At 42.0% G+C, this 24632-nt stretch overlaps 1 protein-coding gene across 3 annotated transcripts in view; it reads left to right on the forward strand.

The window, feature by feature from the left end:
* Positions 1 to 307: 307 nt before the first annotated feature.
* The window catches only part of Wdr41 (WD repeat domain 41), a 48895-nt gene continuing 24570 nt past the window's right edge, over positions 308 to 24632 (forward strand). Inside the window, exons 1-5 of one of the 3 annotated variants that reach the window (XM_029543893.1) lie at positions 308 to 503; positions 2591 to 2706; positions 19283 to 19331; positions 21118 to 21249; positions 23599 to 23661. In XM_029543893.1, the coding sequence (XP_029399753.1) occupies positions 453 to 503; positions 2591 to 2706; positions 19283 to 19331; positions 21118 to 21249; positions 23599 to 23661 (411 nt within the window). In that variant the 5' untranslated portion in view covers positions 308 to 452. Of the gene's footprint in view, positions 504 to 601; positions 761 to 969; positions 1392 to 2590; positions 2707 to 19282; positions 19332 to 21117; positions 21250 to 23598; positions 23662 to 24632 lie in introns of those variants that run through there. The other 2 variants (XM_029543894.1, XM_029543892.1) reach the window with 2 other exon arrangements.

The raw sequence follows: 24632 nt of genomic DNA on the forward strand, positions 1-24632 counted from the left end.
TGGCACAGTTATACTGTGGTACACAATGTTGGCTGCTTGGTGTACAAGAGCGCCACTAGATTCGTCTAGGAGCAGAAGTCTACTGCAGGCACACCCTCTCCATCTGGCTCTTGGGAAACCAGGAGACTTGCTTTAAGGGGCGCCTTGTGTTTAAGGGGCGCCACAGCTACACAGGATTTAGACGAGCGCTGGTCCTGCGGCGACATGGCCGCAGCGCACGCCCACCAGGGGGCGCCCGCGCGACCTGAGCTCTTGCGCCAACCGCGCGGCGCCCACGCGCGTGCTCGCTGGGGACGCGGAACCTCCGCCGCCTCCGCCGCCGCCGCCTTCAGTGCGGGCTCCCGACCTAGACTTCTCTTTTCCCGCTGCCTCGCCCCAGGCTCACTCGGCCGCAGCCCCAGCGTCTGCGCCGCGGCGGCCCTCGCTCCGTGAGCCGCGGACGCCCCGGCCCGATGCTGCGCTGGCTGATCGGAGGAGGCCGCGAGCCGCAGGGCCTGGCCGAGGTAATCCGCGCGGGCCCGGGGGCGGGGCCTGGGCGGGGCGGGCCCGGGGGCGGGGCCTGCGGCGAGCGCCGGAAGCGGCTGCTTAGGGCCACCTCGCCTCTGTTGAGAAAGTGGGATCACCAGCAGGAGTGATTGCCACTCTTGATTTATTTGAGCCTTTATTTGAGCCGATGAGACGTCTTCTCAGCCCGGACTGGCATTTGCTTAAGGAATGTGAATTTACCTAGTTGCTTTCTGAGAAGCTAAGTGAGAAAATGGTTTCTGTTTGTTTAGTACGTGTATGGGTCTCATCGTCACATTGAAAAAATAATTTTGTCACCTTAAAAATGTTGAAATCTGAAACTTATTTCATGTGCCACACAACAATTTGTGTTGCACTTCCTTCCTCATAGGAAGCATTTTACAGTTTGGTTTATTGCAGACTTGGCAGTTTTAACTTCCTCATAGCTTTGATGTTGACACGTGATATTTTTAAAAAATCACTTATTTCATATAATTTGAAGTCCTTAGGGTTATGGAAAAATTGTGGATTATTGAATGGACTCGTAACATATATGACTATCTGCTTATTTAGTTAATACACTGTTTTTTATTCAGTTCTGTCATACCTGGTGAACTCTCACTTGTGGGAAGCAATCTCCATACTTGAGTGAGAGCTAGAGAGGAGACCAGATAAATGCAAAACCATCACCATGGGATGGCATGCTGGTTCTTACTTTTTTTTTTTTTTTTCATACAAAAGTATTTCAATTGTGTAACTGCCTTGAGTATGTACACTATAAGAACTGGTGATTTTCCCTAATGTATGAGAGAACATTACATTATGAATTACAGTCAGCCTTCCAGTCTATCCCCAGAGGATATTACAGTGTCGACTGTTGGCCATGGGTAGGTGTGATGGGGCACTGTGTGGAGAAGAAGGGTGCTGCCGACTATCCTAACACCCAGGAGAGGCCTCGGGAACAGAGACTTAACGTAGTCCAAACTCTCTTGCCAGACTTAAGAAACCTTGGTTAAGAACAAAGCTTCTTATGGTGAAACTGTACTGACTTTGCCTCCAGAAACAGGGTCAATTGAGACTCCTGTAGAGTTAAGTTACGAGGTGTGTGTCGTTAGGGCAGGCTGCTGTGCTGCCTTCCGGAGGACTCTGCATGCAGGACCTGTCTCGTCAGTCTTGTCACTCGCCCAGAGAACACATGAGTCTGCTTTTATTACGACATTTAATCATTAAAGCAGACATCTGAGTGCTTGCAGTGGGCTGCTCTTGTCTGTATTTGATTTTCTAACAAAGCATGTGTGTGCATGTGTGTGTGGGTGTTTAGGTGTGGGAGTGCATGTGTTTGCATGTCTGAGTGTATGCATCTGTGTGCTTGCGTATGTCTGAAAGTATTGTGTTTGCATGTATGTAAGTAAACGTGTATGTGTTAGAGTATGAGTATGCATGTGAATGTGCCCATATGTTTGCATGTTAGTATAAATATGTATGTGTGTACATTCTGTGAGTGCATGTGTGCATGTATGTATGCATGCATGTGCACGCATGTGTGTAAGAGAGAATGTACGTGACAGCTTGTAGGGGTCAGTTCCTTTCCTTCCATCATGAGGGCCCCGGAATGACAGAACTCAGTCATCAGGCTTAGTGACAAGTGCCTTTACCTGCTGAGCTAGCTCCTTGGTCTCTAACAAAATTTGATTGAGAAACACTCCTAAAACAATTGAGTTGATTGGCCCAGGAGTTTTAAAGTCGTGTTTATTGAAACTCCACAAAATAAAGTTTACTGTTTACAAGTTTATTGTGGTTTGAAAACACTAAAGGTTTTGGTAAGAGACTCAACAAAATAAAGTTTACTGTTTACAAGTTTATTGTGGTTTGAAAACACTAAAGGTTTTGGTAAGAGAAATACTTCCATGTAGAACTGATAAATTATCTGATATTGTAAGAACTGGTATGTATTAGCATTAGAACATAATATCTTGTGGCTTCTAAAATCTTTTGTTCTTGCATGGATACTGTGCAGTTAAAAAATCATTTTATGTTCATGTGGTGTTTATATATTTGTTTTTTTTTTTTTTTTTTCCATTACAAGAAAGCTGCTTTGCAGACGATAGGAGAGAACCAAGGCCAGAACCCCTATACTGAACTGCTGGTACTGAAGGCTCATCGTGACATTGTCCGCTTCCTGGTGAGGCTGGATGACTTTAGGTAAGGGACTTACTCTGTCGAGTGGTCAATGCTTACAAAGACGATTTAGAGCATTATATGTTTAAAACAACTTCAAACTTAATTTATCTTTTGTAAAACATTTCAGAATTCTGAAACATAACCAATTGAAAGTTGTAGCATTTAATATTAAGTGGGAATGGACTTTGAACTCCGATGGTGACATGTTTGAATCCTTTTAAATCCATATCACCTTGTCATGTCTGGTGTATTGACAATTACATTTGTTTGCTTTTTTTTTTTTCTTTGATGTTTTGGAAACAATTGTCATGAGGTTTTAGAAATATTCTCACTACTTTAGAAGAAACAAATGACTTTAAGATTGAGTTGTAGCTGTCAAATCCGAGAATCAAATATGTATGGTGTTTAATTTAGTATTAGATACCTGCTAGAAAATGCTGTTTTGAGTAGAAAGTAAAGTAAGGCTTTAATCTGAATTTCTGTCGTTGATGTACCTCTTTAAAGCTACATATTATTTTCCAGTTCCTGGCTAGCATGCGTGCGAGCAGAGACAAAGGTGGTCAGGCCTGAGGGCCGAGTCCCTAGCTTGTCCCTAGGTGGATTAGCTGCTGTCACAGCACTGGTGGTGTGACCTCCTAATCTGACCTCAAGGCCCTGAGTGGGGGCTCTGTTCCTACTACTTTATTATGCATTGTTCGCAGTACTTAGGGCAGTAACTTAGCATGTGGCCTGTGTCGCAGGGTGGTTGTTTCATGGTGAACGCTCCCCAGCTTATGCACATGGGCTGTAGCCCACCTGACGTGGCTCTGCAGTCCCTGCCAGTCCCTCGATTGACTGTGCTGCATCTTTTCTTTCGAGCTCCTGAGTAGCTCACTACAGCTGTGATGACTTAAGTTTCCTGCTCTTGATGTCTGTTGGCTGGGGCGTTCTTGGCTTTTTATTATGTATCGTTTATTTCTGACCCCCGTGAAGCTAGGACATATTTCCAAGATAAACAGAGTTCTTCACAGCATCCTCCTCACTTGAAGTGTTTCTCTTACTAAGGAAATGTCAGGGGTTCAGAGGTACCCTTCCTTCTAGGAACTAAGGCCCAAGACCAACAAAATACTTACACTCCATGTCTCCACTTGTTACTAGCCAGATTACACTGTTGTCTCATTGTGCTGGAAGACAACCAAGTCACAGCATGGATGTGTAACCCTTACACATAAGCTTCAGGCCTTTGGTTAACATTTGTTCTCACTAAATCCTTAAAAGTTTAATATTTATCTTTTTAAATGACCGTTTCAGTGGGACATAGCATTTCTGCAAAGAAAGGTTTTTTAGGTAACTGAAGGTTTCATGTGTCATATTTCATCCTAGTATGTTGCTGGGTGAGGTGAGATTGGGGGCAGGGTGGTGGTCTGGGTAGGGGAGATTGGGGACAGAATGCCGGTCTGGGTGAGGGGAGATTGGGGACAGGGTGGCGGCCTGGGCGAGGTGAGGTGGCCCCTTCTCCCCTCTCCATGGTACTGTCACCATGATGTGCAGTTGTGATACCGTGGGACAAATCCCAGGGCATGACACTTGGATGTCTCTGCTTGTGTCATGTTTGCTGCTGTCCCACTGATCAAATAGAGTAAGAGGTGGCAGAGACCCACTGGGCCCCTCTCCATGTGTGTACAACTAGGTCCTGCTATAAGTGGTGACTGTAGGAGGAGGGGTGACTTATGGTCATCTTTGCTTCGTGCCACAGTGAATTTCAGTTCTTATGGTAGGCAAGAAGCCTGGCATTTCTCGTTAGCATACAGTAGTGCTAGAACCTCACAAATGACTGAATTCTTTCTAGTCAAGTCATCATTATATCAAGATGTACATGTAGTTAAAAAGAAAGCTTAGGCACAGACCTGCAGAACACTGAATTTCTATGTTCTTTTACTGAATTTAGTTCTGTAACAGTCATTCCCCAAAATAAAGATTTAACAAATATATGGAAAAACCTGTTAGTTATAATATTAGGAAGACAATTAAATCTCAATGATTTGCTGTTAAAGTTGATGCTCTCTCTTCCTGGAACTGGAGAGTGAACCCAGAGCATTCCAGACAAGCATTGTACCAGCTGGGCTATGTGCCCATCCCTCAGAAGGTGTTTCCAGAAGGTAATAAATAATGTTTGCCCATATTGATGGCATGTTTTCATTTTTAATCATTCCATTTAGAGTTATCTTTGTTATCTTAGCACATTATTAATGCATTCTTAAATTCCAGAAAATACCTACCCCGTTTTAAAACAAATTTTGTATGTTATACTTTTTATTTATTTATTTATTTGTAGTTTTTGTAGGCATTGCATTCTGGTTGGTCAGCTATTGTAATCCAGGTTTCACGCTTCATGTCTTTAGATAATATCATCTGATTGAAAATTTTGCAGAAGGATTTTCTTGTTTTCTTGGTGGCTCAGCTAAAATCAGTGAGTGGAAAATTTTCTCGATTGGTTTTTGAAGATCCCAAATAAATCCTGTATATAACCTAACAGACGACTGCCTTTTCTTCTCCTCGTTGGTACTTTCTGAACATGAAGGTAGGGTCATATCGATTGGGAGATCAGTGAAGAAGGCTAAGCCTCAGCAAGAGTCTTCCAGAACATGGGCTGAGCTCCAGTTGCATTCACTGCTCCAGCCTTGACACATTAAACTAAACCGCGTCCGTAGCACAATCTCGGACCAGCCTGTGCTGTTGCTCATTGACCAGTCCTTGCTCCTCCAGGAAACAGACAAGGTTATGTAGGATGGTGATCATGACTGGAAGAGGATCAGATGACCCATGAAGTGCCAGACCGCAGAGAAAGCTGTTTCCGGGGGCTGGGGAAGCTGACTTTTAAAGACACTATTGTTTGACAGCTCCCGAGAACGCAAGGCATGCTCTGCCTTTAAGAAGGTATTTTTAAACTAAGAATATTCCTTCACATTTACTATGTCTAGAGTATAAGGATAAACCACCAAAATGGCTTCAGAGAGCTGAGGAAAGTGGTATGTGCCTATAATTCTAGCAGTTGAGAGGTCCAGGCAGGGGGATCACAAGTTTGAAGCCAGCCTGGACTATGTACTGAGCTCTAGTTTCTGGGATAACACCCTGTCTCGGATAAATAATTTTAAAATTGTACTGAAAAGCATAGATAGCACAGTAAAATTAAAGAGGCAGACTGTCTTCCTTCTAGGGTTCCCATAGAAACACTACAATAGTGTTAAGTGTGCACATCATTAGTGAGAATCAAGGACAAAGCAAGACAGGACAGGTGAGCTGGATGCCGGTGAGACCTGGTTTCTGCCAGCACCGTGGGCAGTTCTGGAATAAGGATTGCCCGTTGGAAACAGTCTCCAGACGGAAGCAGCCAGGATTTGCACCCTGTCCCTTGATGGTCTTTCGCTGAGAGCCATCCATGCAGAACAGGCCCCTAATTCTATCTAACATCTTGCTTGGTACCCAGAAACTTGGAACTAGTCCGGTTTGAGATTGAAATGGGCCTGAGGTCCATAGCTGGAGAGAGTTAGGCAACACATTCCTCAGAGCCGGGCAGCCTGTCCCCTCTTGAAGTCTGGGAGGTTATTTTTTGGATCTGATCTACCTCCAATACTGTATGTTATGAGGCTTAATTTGTAAATTGCATAAGCACATTCACATGGCCTTTTCAGCTTTTTAAGAAGCTATACCTGGAAAAAGCTGTAAGCAGAAATCTTTTAAACACAAGTTTCAGTAGCCAAACACGTATTAACAGACTTTGTAGCAAGGTTTTAAAGCTTGTGTCTTCCAGTCTGGCATTCTGACTTATTGTAATAGATTTTGTTAAAACCCGCTTAATGCCAATAAAACAAAACCAACCTTGTTCTAGCCCAAGATTCTCCAATGACTTGTAAATTTGCTTTTGTTGTTCTGGGACGTACTTTGAGCTAAGTGACTGAAGGAATCGCAGTGTCACTGGCATGTATCTCCCCATCCCTCTCTGTCCTTTCCTAGCTGTAGTTTGACTTCTGACTATATTTGAAAAGTGTGGCTACTTGCTCAGTTAGCTAAATGTAAGTTTTCAGAAGGGACAGAACCCGGATAGTTGTAGCTGCTTGGTGCAGTAGCTTCATTAATTTTGGGGACAAATGCAGAATTGGTATAATCACATTTCAGCTTTAAATTCTACCTTTTAGCAATAAAGTTGTATAATTTCTAGGTAAAAATCACGCCTTCTCAGCTAAAAAACTCTTACTTATTTGAAAATTATTGCCTCCATATCTTTAAACTAGAGTTCACAGCCCACCTGACAGTTTGAGTGTGGAGAAGGAGGTAGCTGCTGTGAGCTGCAGCATCGCACACACGTCTAAATCGCACACACGTGTTCATAATGATCTTAAAAAGAACTCACTGCTTACCTTTGCATAATGCTAAGGAACTAAATAACATAGTTTTGAAAATTTATAAAGGATCAAAATCAAGACCTATATTACTTTTCTTATTTAAACTGTGGTAGGGCTCAGTACCTAAGAATCTTAGGGGAAGCCCTTTGTGACAAGAGAGGTCAAGCTAGGAAGAGTCGTACACTTAGGATATCACGACTTTATAACCTCTGATGTGTAGGGGATGGAAGGAAAGCTTCTTCTGCCCCCCCCCCAGGTTAAACTGACAAACAAGAGAAACAGGCCTGTACTGTGTGCATTGTGTGCACAAACCAGAGCTCCCAGTGGTGAATAAACATAGGACACGAATTGAAACTCTTGAAACTCATGCTACTAGAGCATCGTGTGCGGTGTGGTGGGTGTGAGAGAACCTCAGATTCATTTTTATTTTATGTATATGGCTGGCATGTATGTCTGTGAACTACTTGCATGCTGGACACCAAAGAGGCCAGAAGAGGCCATCAGATCCCCTGGAATTGAATTATGACAGTTGTGAGCCACTGTGTGGGTAAGTGCTGGGAATCGAACCTTGGTCCTCTGTAAGAGCAGTCAAGGTTCTTAACTGCTCAGCCATTTCCCCAGCACCCCTAATGCAGCATCTTAATGAGAGAACATCAAGTCCTTAATGAAGTAACTCAGCAGTGCTGAGAGCTGGGGCTTATTGAGCATCACAAGGAGAGAACATCGCTGTGTAGCACTGCAAAGCAGAGCTATGGCCTTGGGGTTCCTTGTGTTGATAATGTTGGTCATTCTTGGACTTCCTACGGGGTTGAAAGATGACTTACAGTCTCATAGCCAACCCAGGCTGTTTAGCACTGAGAGAACGTAGTTGAGAAGATAGTTTTCAGATAGTATGTAAGCTAAACCAGCTCATAACATATGGATTTATAAGTCTTTTAAGTTAGGGTAGGTGACAGTGTTCTATTTTATTGACAAAAATGATGGACTGGGTGTTAGGTCTGTCTCGTACTTAGCACCTTTAGGGGTGTCGGGCACTGAAGTGTTGTGGCAGGGGTGCTGCTCCTATTTATTTCCTTGGCAGGGGTGCAAAGATTACAACAAAGTTTGTTTCCCACTTCGGAGAGATGTCACACAATGAAGGGTGGCTTTCAATTTTTTTTTTTTAAAGCCAGGATATTCAGTTGGACAAACGATTGTGTCTAGTGTTTTTATTATGTAGTGAACTGTCAGGTTGGCTTCAAGGACAAAGGAAGAAATCAGACATCCTGCATTTAAGTGGCCAGTGAAACTGCAATTAATTAATCGAGGGAATTCTGATTCTAATTGCCTTATCGTGCCAGTAGGGAATGAGGAACGATTTCTATATCTCAGTACCATGTTGAGAGCAAAGAAGCAATGATGTCAGTTTTTCACTCTCTATAAAGTACATCTGTGGGATAAGAATCATGTGTAACGAATTAAAAGGTGCGCACTGAGCTTAGCAATTGCTCTTACCAATTCTGCCCTACTCAGTGCTCAGAAGGAAAAAAACGACTGTAGACGATTGATGAAGGTGCTGCTGTTAGAATCCTTGAGAGCAACAGAGTGACTGCAGGTCAGCATCTGAAGGGTGTGTGATGAGACAGGTTATCTTGTAAATTGAGCATTTAACATGTGCTTTAAAAAAATTCAAGCCAAGGTGAAACCACAGAAGGCAGGAACTTCCTTGGTTTTCTTTGACAGAAGTCTGCTTCCCAGAACCTTCTCCCTCACATCGCCTAGTTGCTCTTCCGGGAGGCTCAGCCTTGGCCTTGGGGTGAGAATCAGGTTGCTGCACAAAACTGACAGTGGACAGAATTCTTTCACACTCCCTATATCACCCCATGTCACCTCACGTTGCCCCATGTCACCCCACAGTGCCCCACAGTACCCCACATCACCCACAACACCCACAACACCCCACGTCGCCCCACGTGGAGCATCCTCTGCTGAAGCAGCAGCAGCCCTGTGTCCTGCAGTGTTCTGATGGAACAGTACACAGAACAGGCTACAGAACTCCTTGCAGTGTGGGTACAGATGAAAGTGTTGGCACTGACAGTTACTACACAGGAGAGGCATACATGGTGCTCTCATTACACGGCTTCCTCACCTTCTTATGCATTTAAATTTGCCATAATGGAAAGTATCAGAGCCATATTTGATACAGAAGAAATAAAAATGCCAATAGGAAAGGCATTTTTGTCCCAGAATCATCAGTATTTTTGTATATATGTGCATTGTATGTATATGTTTATGTATGTGCATATGTGGTATGTGTGTGTGTGTGTGTGTGTGCTGGGGTTCTAATCAAGGAAAAAGTAGACTATGTTCAGATAAAGCTAGTGAAATATCAGTGGCATCCATCCTCTCTGGCTCTTGGAAGTGTGCTGGCATTCCTGTCTGAGTCTCCATCCTCTGGTCCTTGGAAGTGTGCGGACATTCCTGTCTGAGTCTCCATCCTCTGGTCCTTGGGAGTGTGCTGACATTCCTGTCTGAGTCTCCTATAGGTGCCAGTCTGAGCCCCTCCAGTAGTTCTAGCATAACAAGACCACTTGGAAATGAGAATTATGTGATTTTTAGCTTTGTCTGTTTCCTAGGTGTTCTAGATGCATGCATTCAACTTCCTTCTGTTTCCCATACTTTAGGAAGAACTTGTAGGTTGGGCAGCAAGGCAGCCAACAACTGCTTTCTATATTTCCACAACTGTTATCTTGGTCTTCCCACCCCCTTACAGTTAGACAGATGCTGGAAATGAGAAGATTGACCTTTAGGCTTAGGGATTCCCCTTCTGACTATGCCCTTTGATTTGTAGGACCTGGCTTACTTGAAATGGCGTCACATGAGCAATGAATATCAAATGGACATTTAGGTAGTGGATACAGACCTTATTTGTGAACCACTTCAGTTTGTTCAGTCTTTGTAGAGCTCTGCTGTACCTCCAGCATACAGTTGGCAAGAATAAGTATGTTTTCTGAGATGGTCAAAGTGAAGGTGTTAGAGGGAGTCATTTCCTACGTTGACACTGAGACTTCTCTGTGGGTCTCAGGCTAGACCCTGTGGTGGGGTGTCTAGCACTGCGTTATGAGCTCCTGAAGGACAGGAACAGTGTTCTGCTGATCTCTGGTCTCAGAATAAGGTGTGTATACACAGACTACATAGGCCTGCTCCCTTATAACAAATTTACTTTTTAAAGTCAGCGTAGGAGAGGGTGGAGCATTCTAGGTCTGCCACAGCTCCTTATTAAGCTGCCTCTGCCTCACTTGTTTTTCCTTATGGGCAATTTTTATTAGTCATTTAACTATGTCATCTCAAAGACTATTTAAAAATTGTTTTAATGGTCCTGAGAATACTGAACTTGGGCCTTGTAAGTCCTAAGCAAGAATTCTACCACTGAGCCACATTCCCAGCCCTTGTTTTGTTTTGTTTTGTTTTGTTTTGAGATAGTCTTGATATATAGGTTAGGCTAGCTTTGAACTCAGAGTGACTTCAAACTTGTCAACCTTTTGCTTCCACTTCTGTAGTACAGAGAGATATGCCACCATGCCTGACTCAAAGAGTACTTTTGTAAACTTGGTTTGAAGGCAAATAAGGAATGCAGAGAGAGAGAGAGAGAGAGAGAGAGAGAGAGAGAGAGAGAGAGAGAGAGAGAGACTTCCCCAGGGAAGAACACGCCAATTGGTTATCCAGTACCAAGTGGTCAACCACAGAGACATCCCTACAGGATATTACACAGACTGAGCAAGTCATATTTAAGTATTTAGGAATATAAATTAATATATACATATGTACATGCATATATACATGCACATATACACACACACATAAAACAATAATCAATGAAAAAGAGGCTATGAATCTGAAAGACAGCAAGGAGCTATATTTGGGAGAGTTTGGAGGAAGGAAAAAGAACTGGGAAGTGATATAATCTCAAAAAATAAAGGAAATAATTCAAAACAAGTAAAGCCAAAACAAACAAACAAATTTGGTTTTAAATTACAGAAAACTCACAGGTATATGTAAGAACTAGATGAGAATGTGTGAGAAATAAGAGAAATAAGAATTTTTGTGTGGTAGGAATCTAGTTTTAATTAGAAACATGTTTTTATTATGGCCATATAGTGATACATTAGTAGCACTAAAATAAAAAGTAAGGTTGCATTAATAGCCTTAATGATTACAATACACAGAGCTCTACAGCACTTAAATGTTTGCTTATGTAACAATTATATTGAAGTGGAAACTTAATGGTTCTTTGGAAAGTCAGCTGTGTTAGATGGTGTTTTGCTGGGGCAAACATATGAAGGGGTGTTTTCCTGAGAGAGGGTGTTCTGTTAAAGCAAGCACATGAAAGGACACAATGATGATGGATTCTTTGCTAACAACTTGCTTGTCTTGGTCTGCCTTACATTGCGTAGTTAAGCTCCATTTGTCCAGACTCCATGAAGAGAAATGCACCAAAAAACCAGACTTAGGCTGACTGGCAGAGTGATGTTAGCTGAGACAGATACACACGCTGAGGCAAGACCCGTGGAGGGAGGGCGTGTAAGTAGTACTGGATGGACAGTGCAGGAGGCTGAGCTTGGTTTGCCTACAGAACTGACTGTGACGCTTGTGGATCTAGTGTTTTCCTTGATCTTCACTTCGCTGAAAGAGACACAGCAGAGAACAACTCCTGGCCAGGGATCTGCATGTTTAGGGGAATCTCCACAGTTTCAGGGATTTGACAATCTATCAAATGCACCAGAATCCTAGACTAACTGGTTCTCATAGGAGTAGCTAAGGGAATAAAATCAGCTAATAGCGTGAGGTGCCAAGGAATTTAGCTGGGAATGCTGCATCTGCAGACACTGAAGCCAGGGGTGGGGGGTGGGGGTGGGAGTGTGAGGGGGGGTGGGGAGGGAGTGGGGGCAGGGATCGTCATACATTGGATGACATCATACATGGATGAAAAACATGTGAAAGCTATAGAAGGCCTTAAAAGTAGCGCCCTCCTCCCTGAAACTAGGTTGAGCAATACATTTGAAGCATTTATGCTTTCCCACTTCTGTCCTCCAGACCAGTAGAGGCTGATAGAACAGTGCCTTAGAGCTGAAAGAGGCAAGGCAGACTCTGCAAAGTAAAGCTTAAGAACCTATGAACTCATTGGGAAGAGAGGCCCCTTGGTCTTGCAAACTTTATATGCCCCAGTACAGGAGAATGCCAGGGCCAAGAGGTGGGAGTGAGTGGGTAGGGGAGCAGGGCGAGGGGAGGGTATAGGAGACATTCAGGATAGCATTTGAAATGTAAATAAAGAAAATATCTAATAAAAAAATTGAAAAAAAAAGAAAAGAACCTATGAACTCTAGAAGGCAGAGAAAATCAAGGTCACCCCAAGGACATTGCATACTCATTTCCACTTAGAGAAAAGTCTTCACAAATTCTACCAATTTGTATAATTTAGAATTGTTTTTAAAATTTTTTAAATATTTTGGAACATTTTCTAGCTATCATTTTGATACTGACTTGTATCAGTTGTGGTGGTTTGAATAGGTTTGGCCCCCATAGACTGTGTGTGTGTGTGTGTGTGTGTGTGTGTGTGTGTGTGTGTGTGAATGCTTGGCCCACAGAGAGTGGTACTGTTAGGAGGTGTGGTCTGGTTAGAGTAGGTGTGGCCTTGTTGGAGGAAGTGTGGGGTGTGCTTTGAAGTCTCCAATTCTCAAGCTCTACCCAGTGTAGAACACAGTCTCCCTCTGCTGCCTTTGGATGAAGATAGAGACCACTCAGCTTCTCCAGTGCCATGTTTGCCTGGACACTGCAGTACCTCCCACCATGACCCTAATGGACTAAACTTCTGACACTGTAAGCCAGCCCAAACTAAATGCTCGCCTTTATCGGAGTTGCTTTGGTCATGGTGTCTCTTCACAGCAAAGAGACCCTAAGATCACTTGTAATACAGTCTTCCTTGGGGAATATTCCCCCAAAACTTGAGATGACAATATCTCTTGCTGTTGCTACATTGTATATTCTATGTGTTCTTCAAGTTCTGTATACATTAATGATTTTCCGCATCCTTGATCTATTAATTAATAATAAAAGATACAGCAAGCACATCTCTAGCACTACCAGAGATCTGTCAGAGTAGGAAGTATTGTATGATAAAGATTAATAGATATGGGGCTGGAGAGATAGTCTTGTGGTTAAAAGCACTGGCTTTTCTTCCAGAGGACCTGGGCTCAGTTCCCAGCACCCACATGGTAGTTCACAACTGTCTGTAACTCCAGTTCCAGGGTATCTGATACCTTCACTCAGACATGAATGCAGACAAAACACAAGGCACATAAGATAAAATAAAATAAAATAAACTATGTAAAAGATTATTAACTATAGTACTTGTCTTAGTTACATTTTTATTACTGTGATAAGACACCATGATTAAGTCAATTTATGGGGGAAAGAGTTTATTGAGGAATTAGAGTTTCAGAGGGTTAGAGTTCCTAGTCATCATGGCAGGGAGCATGGCAGCAGGCAGGTGGACATGGAGCTGGAACAGCGAGAGCTTACACCTTGATCTGGAGGCTTGAGGCAGAGAGAGCTAAGTGGTGTGGGCTTTTGAAACTTCTAAGTTTGCCAGCAGTGTCACACCTCCTCCAGCAAGGCCACACCTTTTCAGCATTCCAAATGTCCCACCAGATGAGCAACAAACCTTCAAATTCGAGCCTCTGGGCCTCTGGGCATTCTGGTTCAAACCACCATGTCACTGCATTTTGCTGATTCCAAGGAGCATAATAGTTTTTCATCTTAACATCTGAAACTTGGACACATCACACAATTGGTTCCCTTCAGGTATAATTGGCAGCATTTCCCCTTAGTGGTACATAACTAACAGTGTTTATACCTGATGATGATTTGTGAGAAACAGTAAGGCTCTGGATGCTTGTCCTGAGATCTCAAGATGAGACCCATACATTACTTACTTTGGTGTTTTTCTAAGTCCAGCGTGTTATCTCAGTAACAACTTACTGTGGTGTTTAGTAGAGAAGCAGTTCTCTCCATACTGTATACCGAGGCTTACATCTTCAGGTTCTATGAACATACACTGTAGTTCATATAAAATGTTATGATAGTGATCCCCTTTCTTTCATTGATTAGCTTATGCTTTATTGATGCATTAGTTACTCCCTGATAAATGGTTCATTACTTCCTTTCAGAAATTGCAATGTTTCTTAAGTATTTCAAAATTTTGGGTTGAATTTCCACTTCCAGTTTAGAGATAAAATATGTGCTTGACCAACTAGGACTTAGTTTTGGATAAGCTGTGATAATATAACTAAATTTTTAGTGATTTTTTTTTATTGGTAAATAGATAGTTGTAGCCCACAGATGACCTATCCTGTGTTAGCTATCTTAGGAGAGATAACTAGTGTTTAGGAAAGGAATTGGTTTGCTTTTTGAAGTTTTGTTTCCACTTTAGAGCAGTGACAGTAAATACTGAGATGGCCAATAAATAAGTAAATCAGCCATAAAATGAATATATGCATATTATATATAATTATATAGAGCTGAGAGGCAGAGTGATCTACAACGCGAGCAGTTGGCCTCTGAGCAATAAAAACCGACTATGATTTCATGCATTAGCACTGAGCTGAGCGTTGTTTAGAAATAACTTTGTTTGCTACTGATTAAATTCTAGTTGGGGGCGAAGTGCTTCTCATCTCGTTTCTAAGCTCCCAGCCATTCAGTTGTCTCTCGTGGTGAACTCATTTCTCTTTGTGAGATTCAAACATGATAAAACAATAATGAGAAGTTAAAAATCAAGGTTAGAAAAAAAGCATTTTAAACCTGCAGGCTTTCTGAACGGGAGAAAAGCAATTATAAGGGTTTGGAGAATCAATAGAAATTGATGTTTTATACCAAAGAAAACTTAAGGTTTTTGAGTTCCGCCCTCACTGCTCTCTCTGTATAAATACAAAGAAATCAATAGGCCCCAAACCAAGCTACTAAGGATTTACTTCCAGCAATTACCGTTGATACTAAGGTAGTGGTATTGAGTACTTGGGTTTGGAGAATATGTCATTAAACATAGACAAATGAAGTTTTAAAGAGTTTTTTTTTTTTTAAATTTGTTCTTTGAAAGTTTTCTACATGTATACAGTGTGATTTGGTCCCACCCAGCCCCTCTGCACTTCCCTCATGGCTTGATGGGCTAATTTCTAAACTGCTAAGCTGTTAGTTCTGCTATGTGGACTTAGGATGCCCACTTTCCATTACTCACCAGAGTGTGCAAATTGCTCACATTTTGAAATGAACATAAACAGTGTATATGGGGTTGACATGAACTGTTGTGTACTTCTAGCTAGTTAAGTAAGGAGTCTTAGAGTCTGCCTGACTGTATTTGATCATGAGGGAGATCTGATGAGGGTTTGATGTGAGAACTGACTGTGGGATTCCCTAAGTCTATGAAGACAGCAGGAGGCTGGAGCTGATTAAACCTGGGTGTTTAATCAGCATGGAGCCTTGAGGAAGGGCTCAGGAGACAGAAGGGAGAATCCGTGTCTTGTGTAGGAGAGATCTACTGGAGGAGATCTTCCGATTGGACAGAGTCATCTCCATCTCAGTCTTGGTCCTTGACTCCTCTCATAATGGTGCTCTCCACCCACTGTGCTGGCTGAACGGAGACTGTATGGAATCCACTGCTGATCTTGGAGGGAAGTAGCACATACTGAAAAGTGAGAGAGCTATTAGTGGACATCGCTTATTAGTGGTTGTTAACTGTGAGCAGGGATGCGTAGTTCACAGCTGGCTTTCTTTTTCATCTTATTAAAAAAGCCTGAATCAGCTATATGTGAATAGTAGTATAAAGACAATTTGATGTAATTCTGGGTTGATAGTGTTCATTACAGAGTGGTGTGCTTCATTATTAACAACAAGTCTACAGCTTGGTTGTTGTACAGCACTGTTGGGTGCCTGCTTAAAAATAGTGCTTGCTTGATTTTGTTATATGATGAAAAATGTATATGAAAAATAATCATTTTCCACTATGATGAAAAATAACTTGAAAATTATTTTCTTGATGGGACTTAAAGTATAGAATGCTTTACTCTATAGTGTAGAACATATTCCTAAATGCAGAGGGATGAGGGTGAGGAGGCATCAGGTCTAGTGGTGTTTACTGTGGCTTCCTTTCCGTGGCCCTAGACAAACTGTTCTTTGTCTCTGCATTTCACATATCTTCAATGGAACCACTGCCAAGAATCTACAACCCTCACCCAGTATGTATGAAGAAAGAGCACAGGAGACTCTAAAAACAGAGTTAAAAAAAATGCCTTCACAGAGAAGATAGTAAAATTGAATTCCGTCCCTAGACTGTTCCTTCCTATCAGCTTGGTTTCATTGCATTTGCCCTATATCAGTGTTCAGAGTTTTAACCAGAGGGAGACTGAAGGTCATCTCTGAATCTGCCCTTTGACATTTTAGCAGGTTCTTTTTTGTAATCCTGTAAGTGCTTTGTCTTTGGACCCTTAATACCCAGGATGGAATTTACAAGACATCTTATCAACATTTGTTGTAATATTTGCTGGTGTAAATGAAAATATCACTAATAAGATTTCACAATACATTGGCTTCAAATTATATGACAGTCATGGTGGCACAGACAGCATTGTGGGAGCATAAAACCAGACATGTAAACCAATGGAACAGAATGGAGAACCCCAAATAAACGCATGTAGGTATAGCCACCTAATATTTGGCCAAAGTGTCAAAGTGTCTACAGAGAGTAAGGGACAGACAGCCTGTTCAACAAGTTGTTCTGACAAGACTGAAAGTCAGCCCATGGTAAGGTAATGTCACATCCCTGTCTCTCTGTCTCTCATTCTGCACAAAGAAATATTTAAAAACATATATCAGCCTTTAATTGGAGAACTGAAGTAGTAAAATTGTTACAGGAAATTGGAATCCATTAAGATGCAGGCGTGTTTGAACTCTGTGGTTATGGCTCCAAATGCACAGGAAAGCTCCCAGATAGCCAACCGGTGGGATACACAGAACTAAAAAGTTCCTCATAGCAAAGTGAACAGATAGGCTACAGAATGGAAGAAAAGTCTCTGCAGATGTGCTTCAGAAGTCATTAATACCTACAATGTGTAAAGAGCTGCAATCATTCCCCAAACTGCTGTACGGGCGAGTGAAATACATAGATAATTCTCAAGCATGAAACCCAAGTGGCCAGTGAGTATTTTAAGAGTGTTCCTGGGACTGGCAAGATGTCTCAGTTAGTAAAGTGCCTGTCACAGAAGCCTGAGGACCACAGTTCAGATCCCCAGCACACACACACAAACTCAGAAGGTCAAGGGTAGGCTTAGATTTTTCAAAAGGTTCTTAAACGAATTAACATCTCTTCTAGCCCACCATCCACTAGAGTGGTGGAAAAGAAAGGTTAACAGAGCAAAGGAAGATGTGGGCCTGTTTAGAAATAGTTCTTTGGAGCAAATAATCTGCATTGTTAGGATATCAGTTGTTTAGTTTATTTGAATCAGCAACAGCACCTTGATCCTCTGGCAAACACCATTCACGAATCAGCAACAGCAGGTCATCCAGAAGAAACTGCAAGGCTCTGCCAATCGTTCTGACTCCACCAAAGCCACAAGAAGCAGCCAGTGCCTGAATCTGCAGAAGTGACAAGAAGACTCCAGAACACCACCAGAAGTTTTTTTGATGTGTTTCTCTCTATGAAGCCTGTAGCGTGAAATTATTAAAAAACAATCCACACTATTGCTGGCTAGGCACTGGTCATGGGCCTCTGACTGGTCCTAGCTTGGCATAAAGCCTGGGACTGCATGTTTCTCCTAGCTAAAGCCTCTCCCACAAATGCTGTCTATGCCTCTTCAGAACTCCGAGACCACTCTGCACTCCAAAATTTCTGTGGCTAGCTGGGGGGTGCACTCTCACCAACCCACACTCCACTGCAGTTATCTTTCCCCTGGAACTCAGACCTTGCCCAACTTCCTGTCGCAAAGCCTGGCCAAATTACACCCCAGCTATGTTCTTTCCCTCTGGCCCACCTGAGAGGCAGAGAAATGGAAAACACCAGACAATCTTAGTTTAGAATAAACAGACAACACATCTGCTGGGTACAGAATCTACTGTCCTAAATTCATCAATTACTGTATGTTAGAAATCTTCTGGTGGCGGATCCTGGTGGACTCCACCACCAGATCTAACAGCTCCTGGTCTGCATGGCACCTCCCTTTGCTCCTGCCTCACCATTCCTTCCCCTTGTGTTTTGTCTTCCTCTCTTGGACCCAGAAGGCATGCCTCCTCCTCTCCTAGTGATGGGCTTCTTGTCATCTTTATTATCCAATCAGTTCATTAGGGGAAAATTCTGCTACAGAAGAGATTCGCCCAACCATGTTTACTGAAGAATTATTCAGAATGTCAGGGAAATAGAGTCATCGAACATATTCACTGCCGTATGAATGGACAAGAAAAGTGTTGTATATGCACACAGTGAAATTTGATTCAGCTGTTAAAAAAATGGAGTTGTAAAGTTTCCAGGAAAATGGGTGGATCTGGAAAATATTATAACAAGTGCTGTGCCCCAGACTCAGAAGGCCAAGTGCTGCATGTTCTCTTTCATGTGGATCCAAGTCTTTAACGTTTGAGCCATGGGGCTGTGAACATTAGTGTGGGTTATGAAGCTGGAAAGGGAACACAAAGGAGAAAAGAAGTGGGGGGGTTGGGGGACAGAACACGTGTAACACAAAAGCAGAAATCCTGTGTGTGGGGGAGGTGGTAAGGACGATCAACAGAAACAAATTTTGTTTGAAAATGCCATAGTGCAACCTAATACTTTCTGTGCTGGTCTCCAAAAAACCAAAAGACAAAAATGTTAGCACTGAGCCAGACACAGAGGGAATAATTCAACTAATTGTTAGTTGCTATAAATAGTAATATCAACTTATTAATATTTGATCAGCATATTGAAGCCAATATAAATATAGTAATATGAACATGGATCTCAAAATTCATGTTAATATATAATCTATACATTATAGTTAATATATTAATAATAGCCTTGATAATTCATGTTACATAAGATATCATATATTAATATGTATTTTCCCAAACAATTTTATTAAAATAATATTACATTTAAAAAAATCTCACCAGTTAGATGTCTCTAGTGATTTTTTTCTTCATGGCCTCTTTTCTCAAACCAGGTTTGCATCTGCTGGCGATGATGGAATTATAGTTGTGTGGAATGCCCAGGTAAGTACCAATTAAATGTGGGCTGTAATGAAAACTCACTCACTACTACTGTGTGGTACTCAGTATGCTGGCTTATTATTATCATGTGGGATTGGTTAATATGTGGGGAGGGTTGGTTAGAGATATTCGTTTACAACAGGGACTAGAATTTCACAATATTTTAAGTGTGTGTGTGTGTGTGTGTGTGTGTGTGTGTTTGTGTGTGTGTGCATGTGTATGCCTATAGAACAAAAAGGTCTGGACTCTAGGAACTGGAGTTATGGGAATAGTGAGTCTTCTGACATGTGTCCTCCGCAAGAGCAGCAAATGCTCTTAACCACCGTGTCATCTCTCCAGCCTCAGAGAGTTTTGGGTGGTCAGTTACTAAGCAGTGACATCAGAAATGAAATGTTAGTTTTTGTAAGATGGTACAGTTTTTCATTCAACCTTGTATGATAGCATAATAAAAATTTCTCTCATGTTTGACTTTAGTCTGTGTAACTGTGTAATGGGAGGTCTGTCTTTCAAGTGTATTTAAAGGTTGCTGGAGTTTCCTGGGGCGTCTCCTGGTGGTTTTAGTTGTGCAGGTTGCTCTGTTTTTATTTTTCCTTCCTTGTTCCTTCATCCTGGTTGTTTGATCTCACTGTTGGTCCTCATTTTCGTGTGGTGTTGTGTAGATCCAGTCATCCTTTAACACACCAAAGTGTCCACGAGTGGCTCTAGTCCTCCTCAACTTCACACTGGGTGCTCACGTGCCCATGTGAAATGTTTGCATAGACTCTCCTCACATCCTCCAGTGTACTTAAAGTTATCTGTAGAGTATATTTCATACTTTATACAACACAAATGTTGCAGGGAATGACAAAGTCTTTTCATGTTCAGTACAGTTCATTCTCTTTCAATTGGTTGATTGGTTGGTTGGTTGTTTTATTGGTTGGTTGGTTGATTGGTTGGTTGGTTGGTTGGTTGGCTGGTTGGCTGGTTGGTTGGTTGGTTGGTTGAGACAGTCTGGCCCAGATTGGCCATGAACCTTTGTTCTCTCTGCTTCAGTCCAGGATAAACCACCATACATATTAAAAAAACACTGTAATTTTGGTCTAAGATTGGTTGAATCAGGCCAGTCATCATGCCTGTAATCCTAGAGGCAAGGTCAGGTAGATCAAAAGGTCCAGGCTAGTCTTAGCTTCATAATAAATTTGAGGCAAGCTTGAACTATATTGCTATTTTCAAATAAAAAAGTGAAATCAGTTGAATCCATCTTCTAAAAGTGGTGGATGCAGAAGGCCAGCTGTACTGTTAACACATTCATGAAATCCTTCAGACTTGGAAAGATTGAAATTTATATATATATATAGTATGTTTCTACCTGGGAGGTGAGGGAGAGACTGAAGGAGGAGGAGGGCATGGCGTGGGTGGGAATAGGCGCTGGGTTAAGTGTGCCTGCAGACCATGGTGCGTTCATTTCCTCTGCACACATAGCTGTAAGAGTCTAGACATATGTACACGAATCTGCTTTCTGTCTACAGAGTAAACTGCTGCTATTGTTGCAGAGATAACATGATTCCTAAAAATCATAGGGAAGGTTATTTCTTTAAGTCAATGATACTAACTAAAAAATAAAAGTTATTCACAGCTGTTTTTAACACTTATTTAGATTATATTTATTTGATTGTTAAAAAATGTTTCAATTCCAAACACCTAATTTTAAATGGCATATGTTTATTTTCTACATAGCTATTCTTATTGTTACTTAAGACTCTTCACGTTGGAAAGGGTAAGTTTGTTGACATTGCTACTTGTGTTTCAGACAGGAGAGAAACTTCTGGAACTCAGAGGACACACTCAGAAGATAACGGCCATCATTGCATTTCCTCCCCTAGACTCGTGTGAGGCCAGCAGTCAGCTTCTCTTGACAGCCTCTGCTGACCGGACTGTCGGTATATCCTTAACCCGAGACCCAGCAGCTGTGCGGGCCTTGAGTGTGCTGATGGCAAAGTGGTTTTTCCACATCTCTGTGAGATGCTTCCTGAAGTGTTAGGTGACGGCAGGAACAGGTCAGGGCTTGGGGTGGTGAACCCCATGAGAAGCAGCTCTTTCCAGAGTGTGTTACATCAGGCTGTGCAAAAGACAGGGGGAAGTACGTGAGCTTAAAACTCTGTCTCATTAGGGAAATTAGGATGAGTTGGACTGGAAAAGAATTAATTTCCCCCTCGTGTATGACAAAAGACACTTAATCTGCCCCCTCCCCAGAGAACCTGTGTTGCTGCTAAATGGATCCTCACAAAACTGCAGCCCTCTCTGCTCAGTATTTAAAATTTGGTATTTTAAAAGTCTTAAGGTGAATTTGCTTTTGCCCTCCCATACTTTCTGGTTAGAGTTCATAAGACCACAGAAATGGTGATATTCTGTAAAGTGCTTATGTGTGCTAGGGATTGTTGTGTCTTACATATATTGACTTATTTAATCTTAAAAATGACCCTATGAAGTAGGAGTTCGTCATTGTTAGTAAGAGGCAGAGATAGAGATGGTAAGAAACTCGCCCAAGGCCAGTTATGGAAGTAGGCAGAAATGGCCAGCAGCCTGAAGCTGTGTGTGACCTTCTGATAAAAATAGATAAAAGAATGTAAAATAGCATCATTACAGGGAGTTGCATTGTGGGGCCATGGCCAAGTGCTGTGGGTAGCTGCAATTCCCATTGCTCTGCAGTCAGCTATGACAAGTCTTGTTTGAGAGCTGCGTTAAGTCAGAGATAAGCCTGGAGGAGGAATGGGTTCGTAGAGCTCCCTGAACCAGGGCTGACTTACGTCCCCCGTGGAATGAGTTCATCAGCTCCAACAGTGTTTAGATAAATTGTCTGCAGGTAAGAAAAGCTCCAGAAAACATTTAAACAGGCCAACCTCTGTGTGCTGATGCGGGATTTACACCAGAGTAGCCTCACTATTGCTGCTTTTCTAGGGAAAATTTTATTTCGTGCATTCAAGTCCTTGTCTTTTTTTTTTTTGCCTTTTTGCCTTTTTGCCTTTTTCTCTGTTATAACTTCTGCAGAAGTAGAATTTAAAATACAGCATCTGTTTAAGCAATGCTGTTTCTAGGATGCTATACTAGTGTTAGAGACACTTGTTAAAACTGCTGCCACAGCGTGGAGGTGAGATGCTGGCACACTTGTATACAGCGGTGGCACACACAGCCATTCATGTTATGGAGTCACCCTTATTTTAAAAAATCCCGAGAACTTTGACATTCATTTTATCCAGATGGACTCCGAATTCCCTCTCTGCAGACCTTCACTGTTAATTAACTTTTTAAGGTAAATGTGAATGGTAGGGGTTTTTTAGATCAAGTACTGGTCTTAAGAACCCATGTTGCTCAGTACTGAGCATTAAGCTTTCAAATAGTGACATCAGTGGAAAGACCATGAGGTGGCGTTAGGACTGGGAGCTTAAGGCTAGAAAGGAGTGTCTCATAGCGAGAGGGCTTTTCTATAACTGAGTAGTTTATCAGTGTGACACAAACAGATGAATACATAGGCATCTCCCTTTTTATAATTAACTACATTTGAAGAGTGACAGAGAATTAATAGAAATAATCAGATAGGATTAATTATGAAACTAATTTTAAAATTTTAATATAAATATATATCAGTCATGATATAAAATGTATTGGCCATACATTGATATTATTTACACTTCCCAGTATATGATATGATATTTACATGTATATGACATGACATGTAACACCATAGGAAACTGTGTTAAAAGTTTGTAAGGATTGTCATGCTACTCAAACTAAAACCCTTACCATGTGGCAGGAGGCCTTTCACATGTTGGCGGTGCACACAGAATCACAGAGACAGACAGTTACTGTTGTAACATATATGTGTAATCATGCATGTACACTGCAGTGAACTCTCAGAAACTGCTGGGAGACATGGTAGTTCTTAGTGTAAAACATTATGTATGTACACATTTACTATGTTATGGTAAGCTTTCCCACGAGGACACTTTAAGCAGGTTTGGTGGCTAATGCCCATGAAGATGAGCACTCCAGGGCACTCAGTCTGGTGGGCATCTTTAAATGGCCTCACAGTGACATTGTAGCTGGTAGACCTGCTCCTGAAGAGATGACTTGCAATACAGGTCTACGGCAGAGTAAACACTAGCTGGCTTAGATTTTTCCTTAAAGATTTCCTGATTGTTTATACTTGTGATTTAATTGTTAATTCAAAATGTTACCTCGCACTTAAAGTTTTAAAATTCTATTTGGACATTATTTCTTAACGTAACTGTAAGTTTGGGATTGCGACACCGGCCAGCAAATCCAGAGAGTCACATGCTTCCAGTCTACTGTGAAGGTAAAATCTTCAGCAAATCAGGTTCCTATGGTAATATCTTTGTTGTTGTTCTCAAAAATGACTTACTAAATGAGATGAAATTACTTCCTTAGGTTTTACAAATCATTGTTTTCACACACACCTACAGCCATTTAAGTTTAAGACAAGGTTTCTGAAGTGTGAGAATGTTTCCGTTAGAAATGACCGCAGGGCTTGGTTGCTGCCACAAGACAAGGGAGCAGGTTGGGCCTGGTGGGCTTGCAGCAGACCCTGCTAAGGGGACACAGGGCTGCAGCAGGAGTTGCTCTGTTTTTATGCTTTGACCAAAACATAGGCAGGCAGGCATTTGTCCCTTGCCTGCTGCCTTCTCCAAGGCCACGAGGACACATCGGTTTCTTGTTTCTAAAACAAAACATTTTAATGTCGATGCCATTCATTTCATCTTCTTATAAACAGATACTGCCTGGGACTTTGACGGCAGGGATGCTGCTGCCCATGGGAGAAACAAGCACAGCTAAGCCTTGTTTCCTTGTGGTCCCTCCAGGAGAAATGGCCTTGTGTGTTCTGCGGAGTTCTCAGTGCTAGCCAGTCAGGAAAGGCACCAGTTAAAGGCGCCTCCTCCACAGCTTTGGGACAGCTGGCCTCTGACAGCTGCTGTCCCTTTATGTGCTGTGTGCCTGTGGTCAGACTGGCTGTGATTCCCTCCATGGTGTCTCTGGTGGTTCCCTCTCTCATGGCTCTGTGCCATTACAATGCCAAGTTTCTGAAGTCCTGTGGAAGAAGGCGCTGTGTGCTATGTTCTTAGAGCTGATTTAACCGTGGGGCTCTGAGGAGGTCACTGAAGCATTCACTGAATTTTATGTGATCTGAAAAAAAAAATGCTACTTATGCATTCCTTTAAAAATATTTCTTCCTATCTGCAAAGCTAAAATCATTAGTTTTCAAGTGAAAACCCTTGAGTTGAAGGAACGGAGAAGAGCAAGATAATGTGT

The sequence above is a fragment of the Mus pahari genome, chromosome 11, assembly GCF_900095145.1.
Source record: "Mus pahari chromosome 11, PAHARI_EIJ_v1.1, whole genome shotgun sequence".
Classification (NCBI taxonomy): domain Eukaryota; kingdom Metazoa; phylum Chordata; class Mammalia; order Rodentia; family Muridae; genus Mus; species Mus pahari.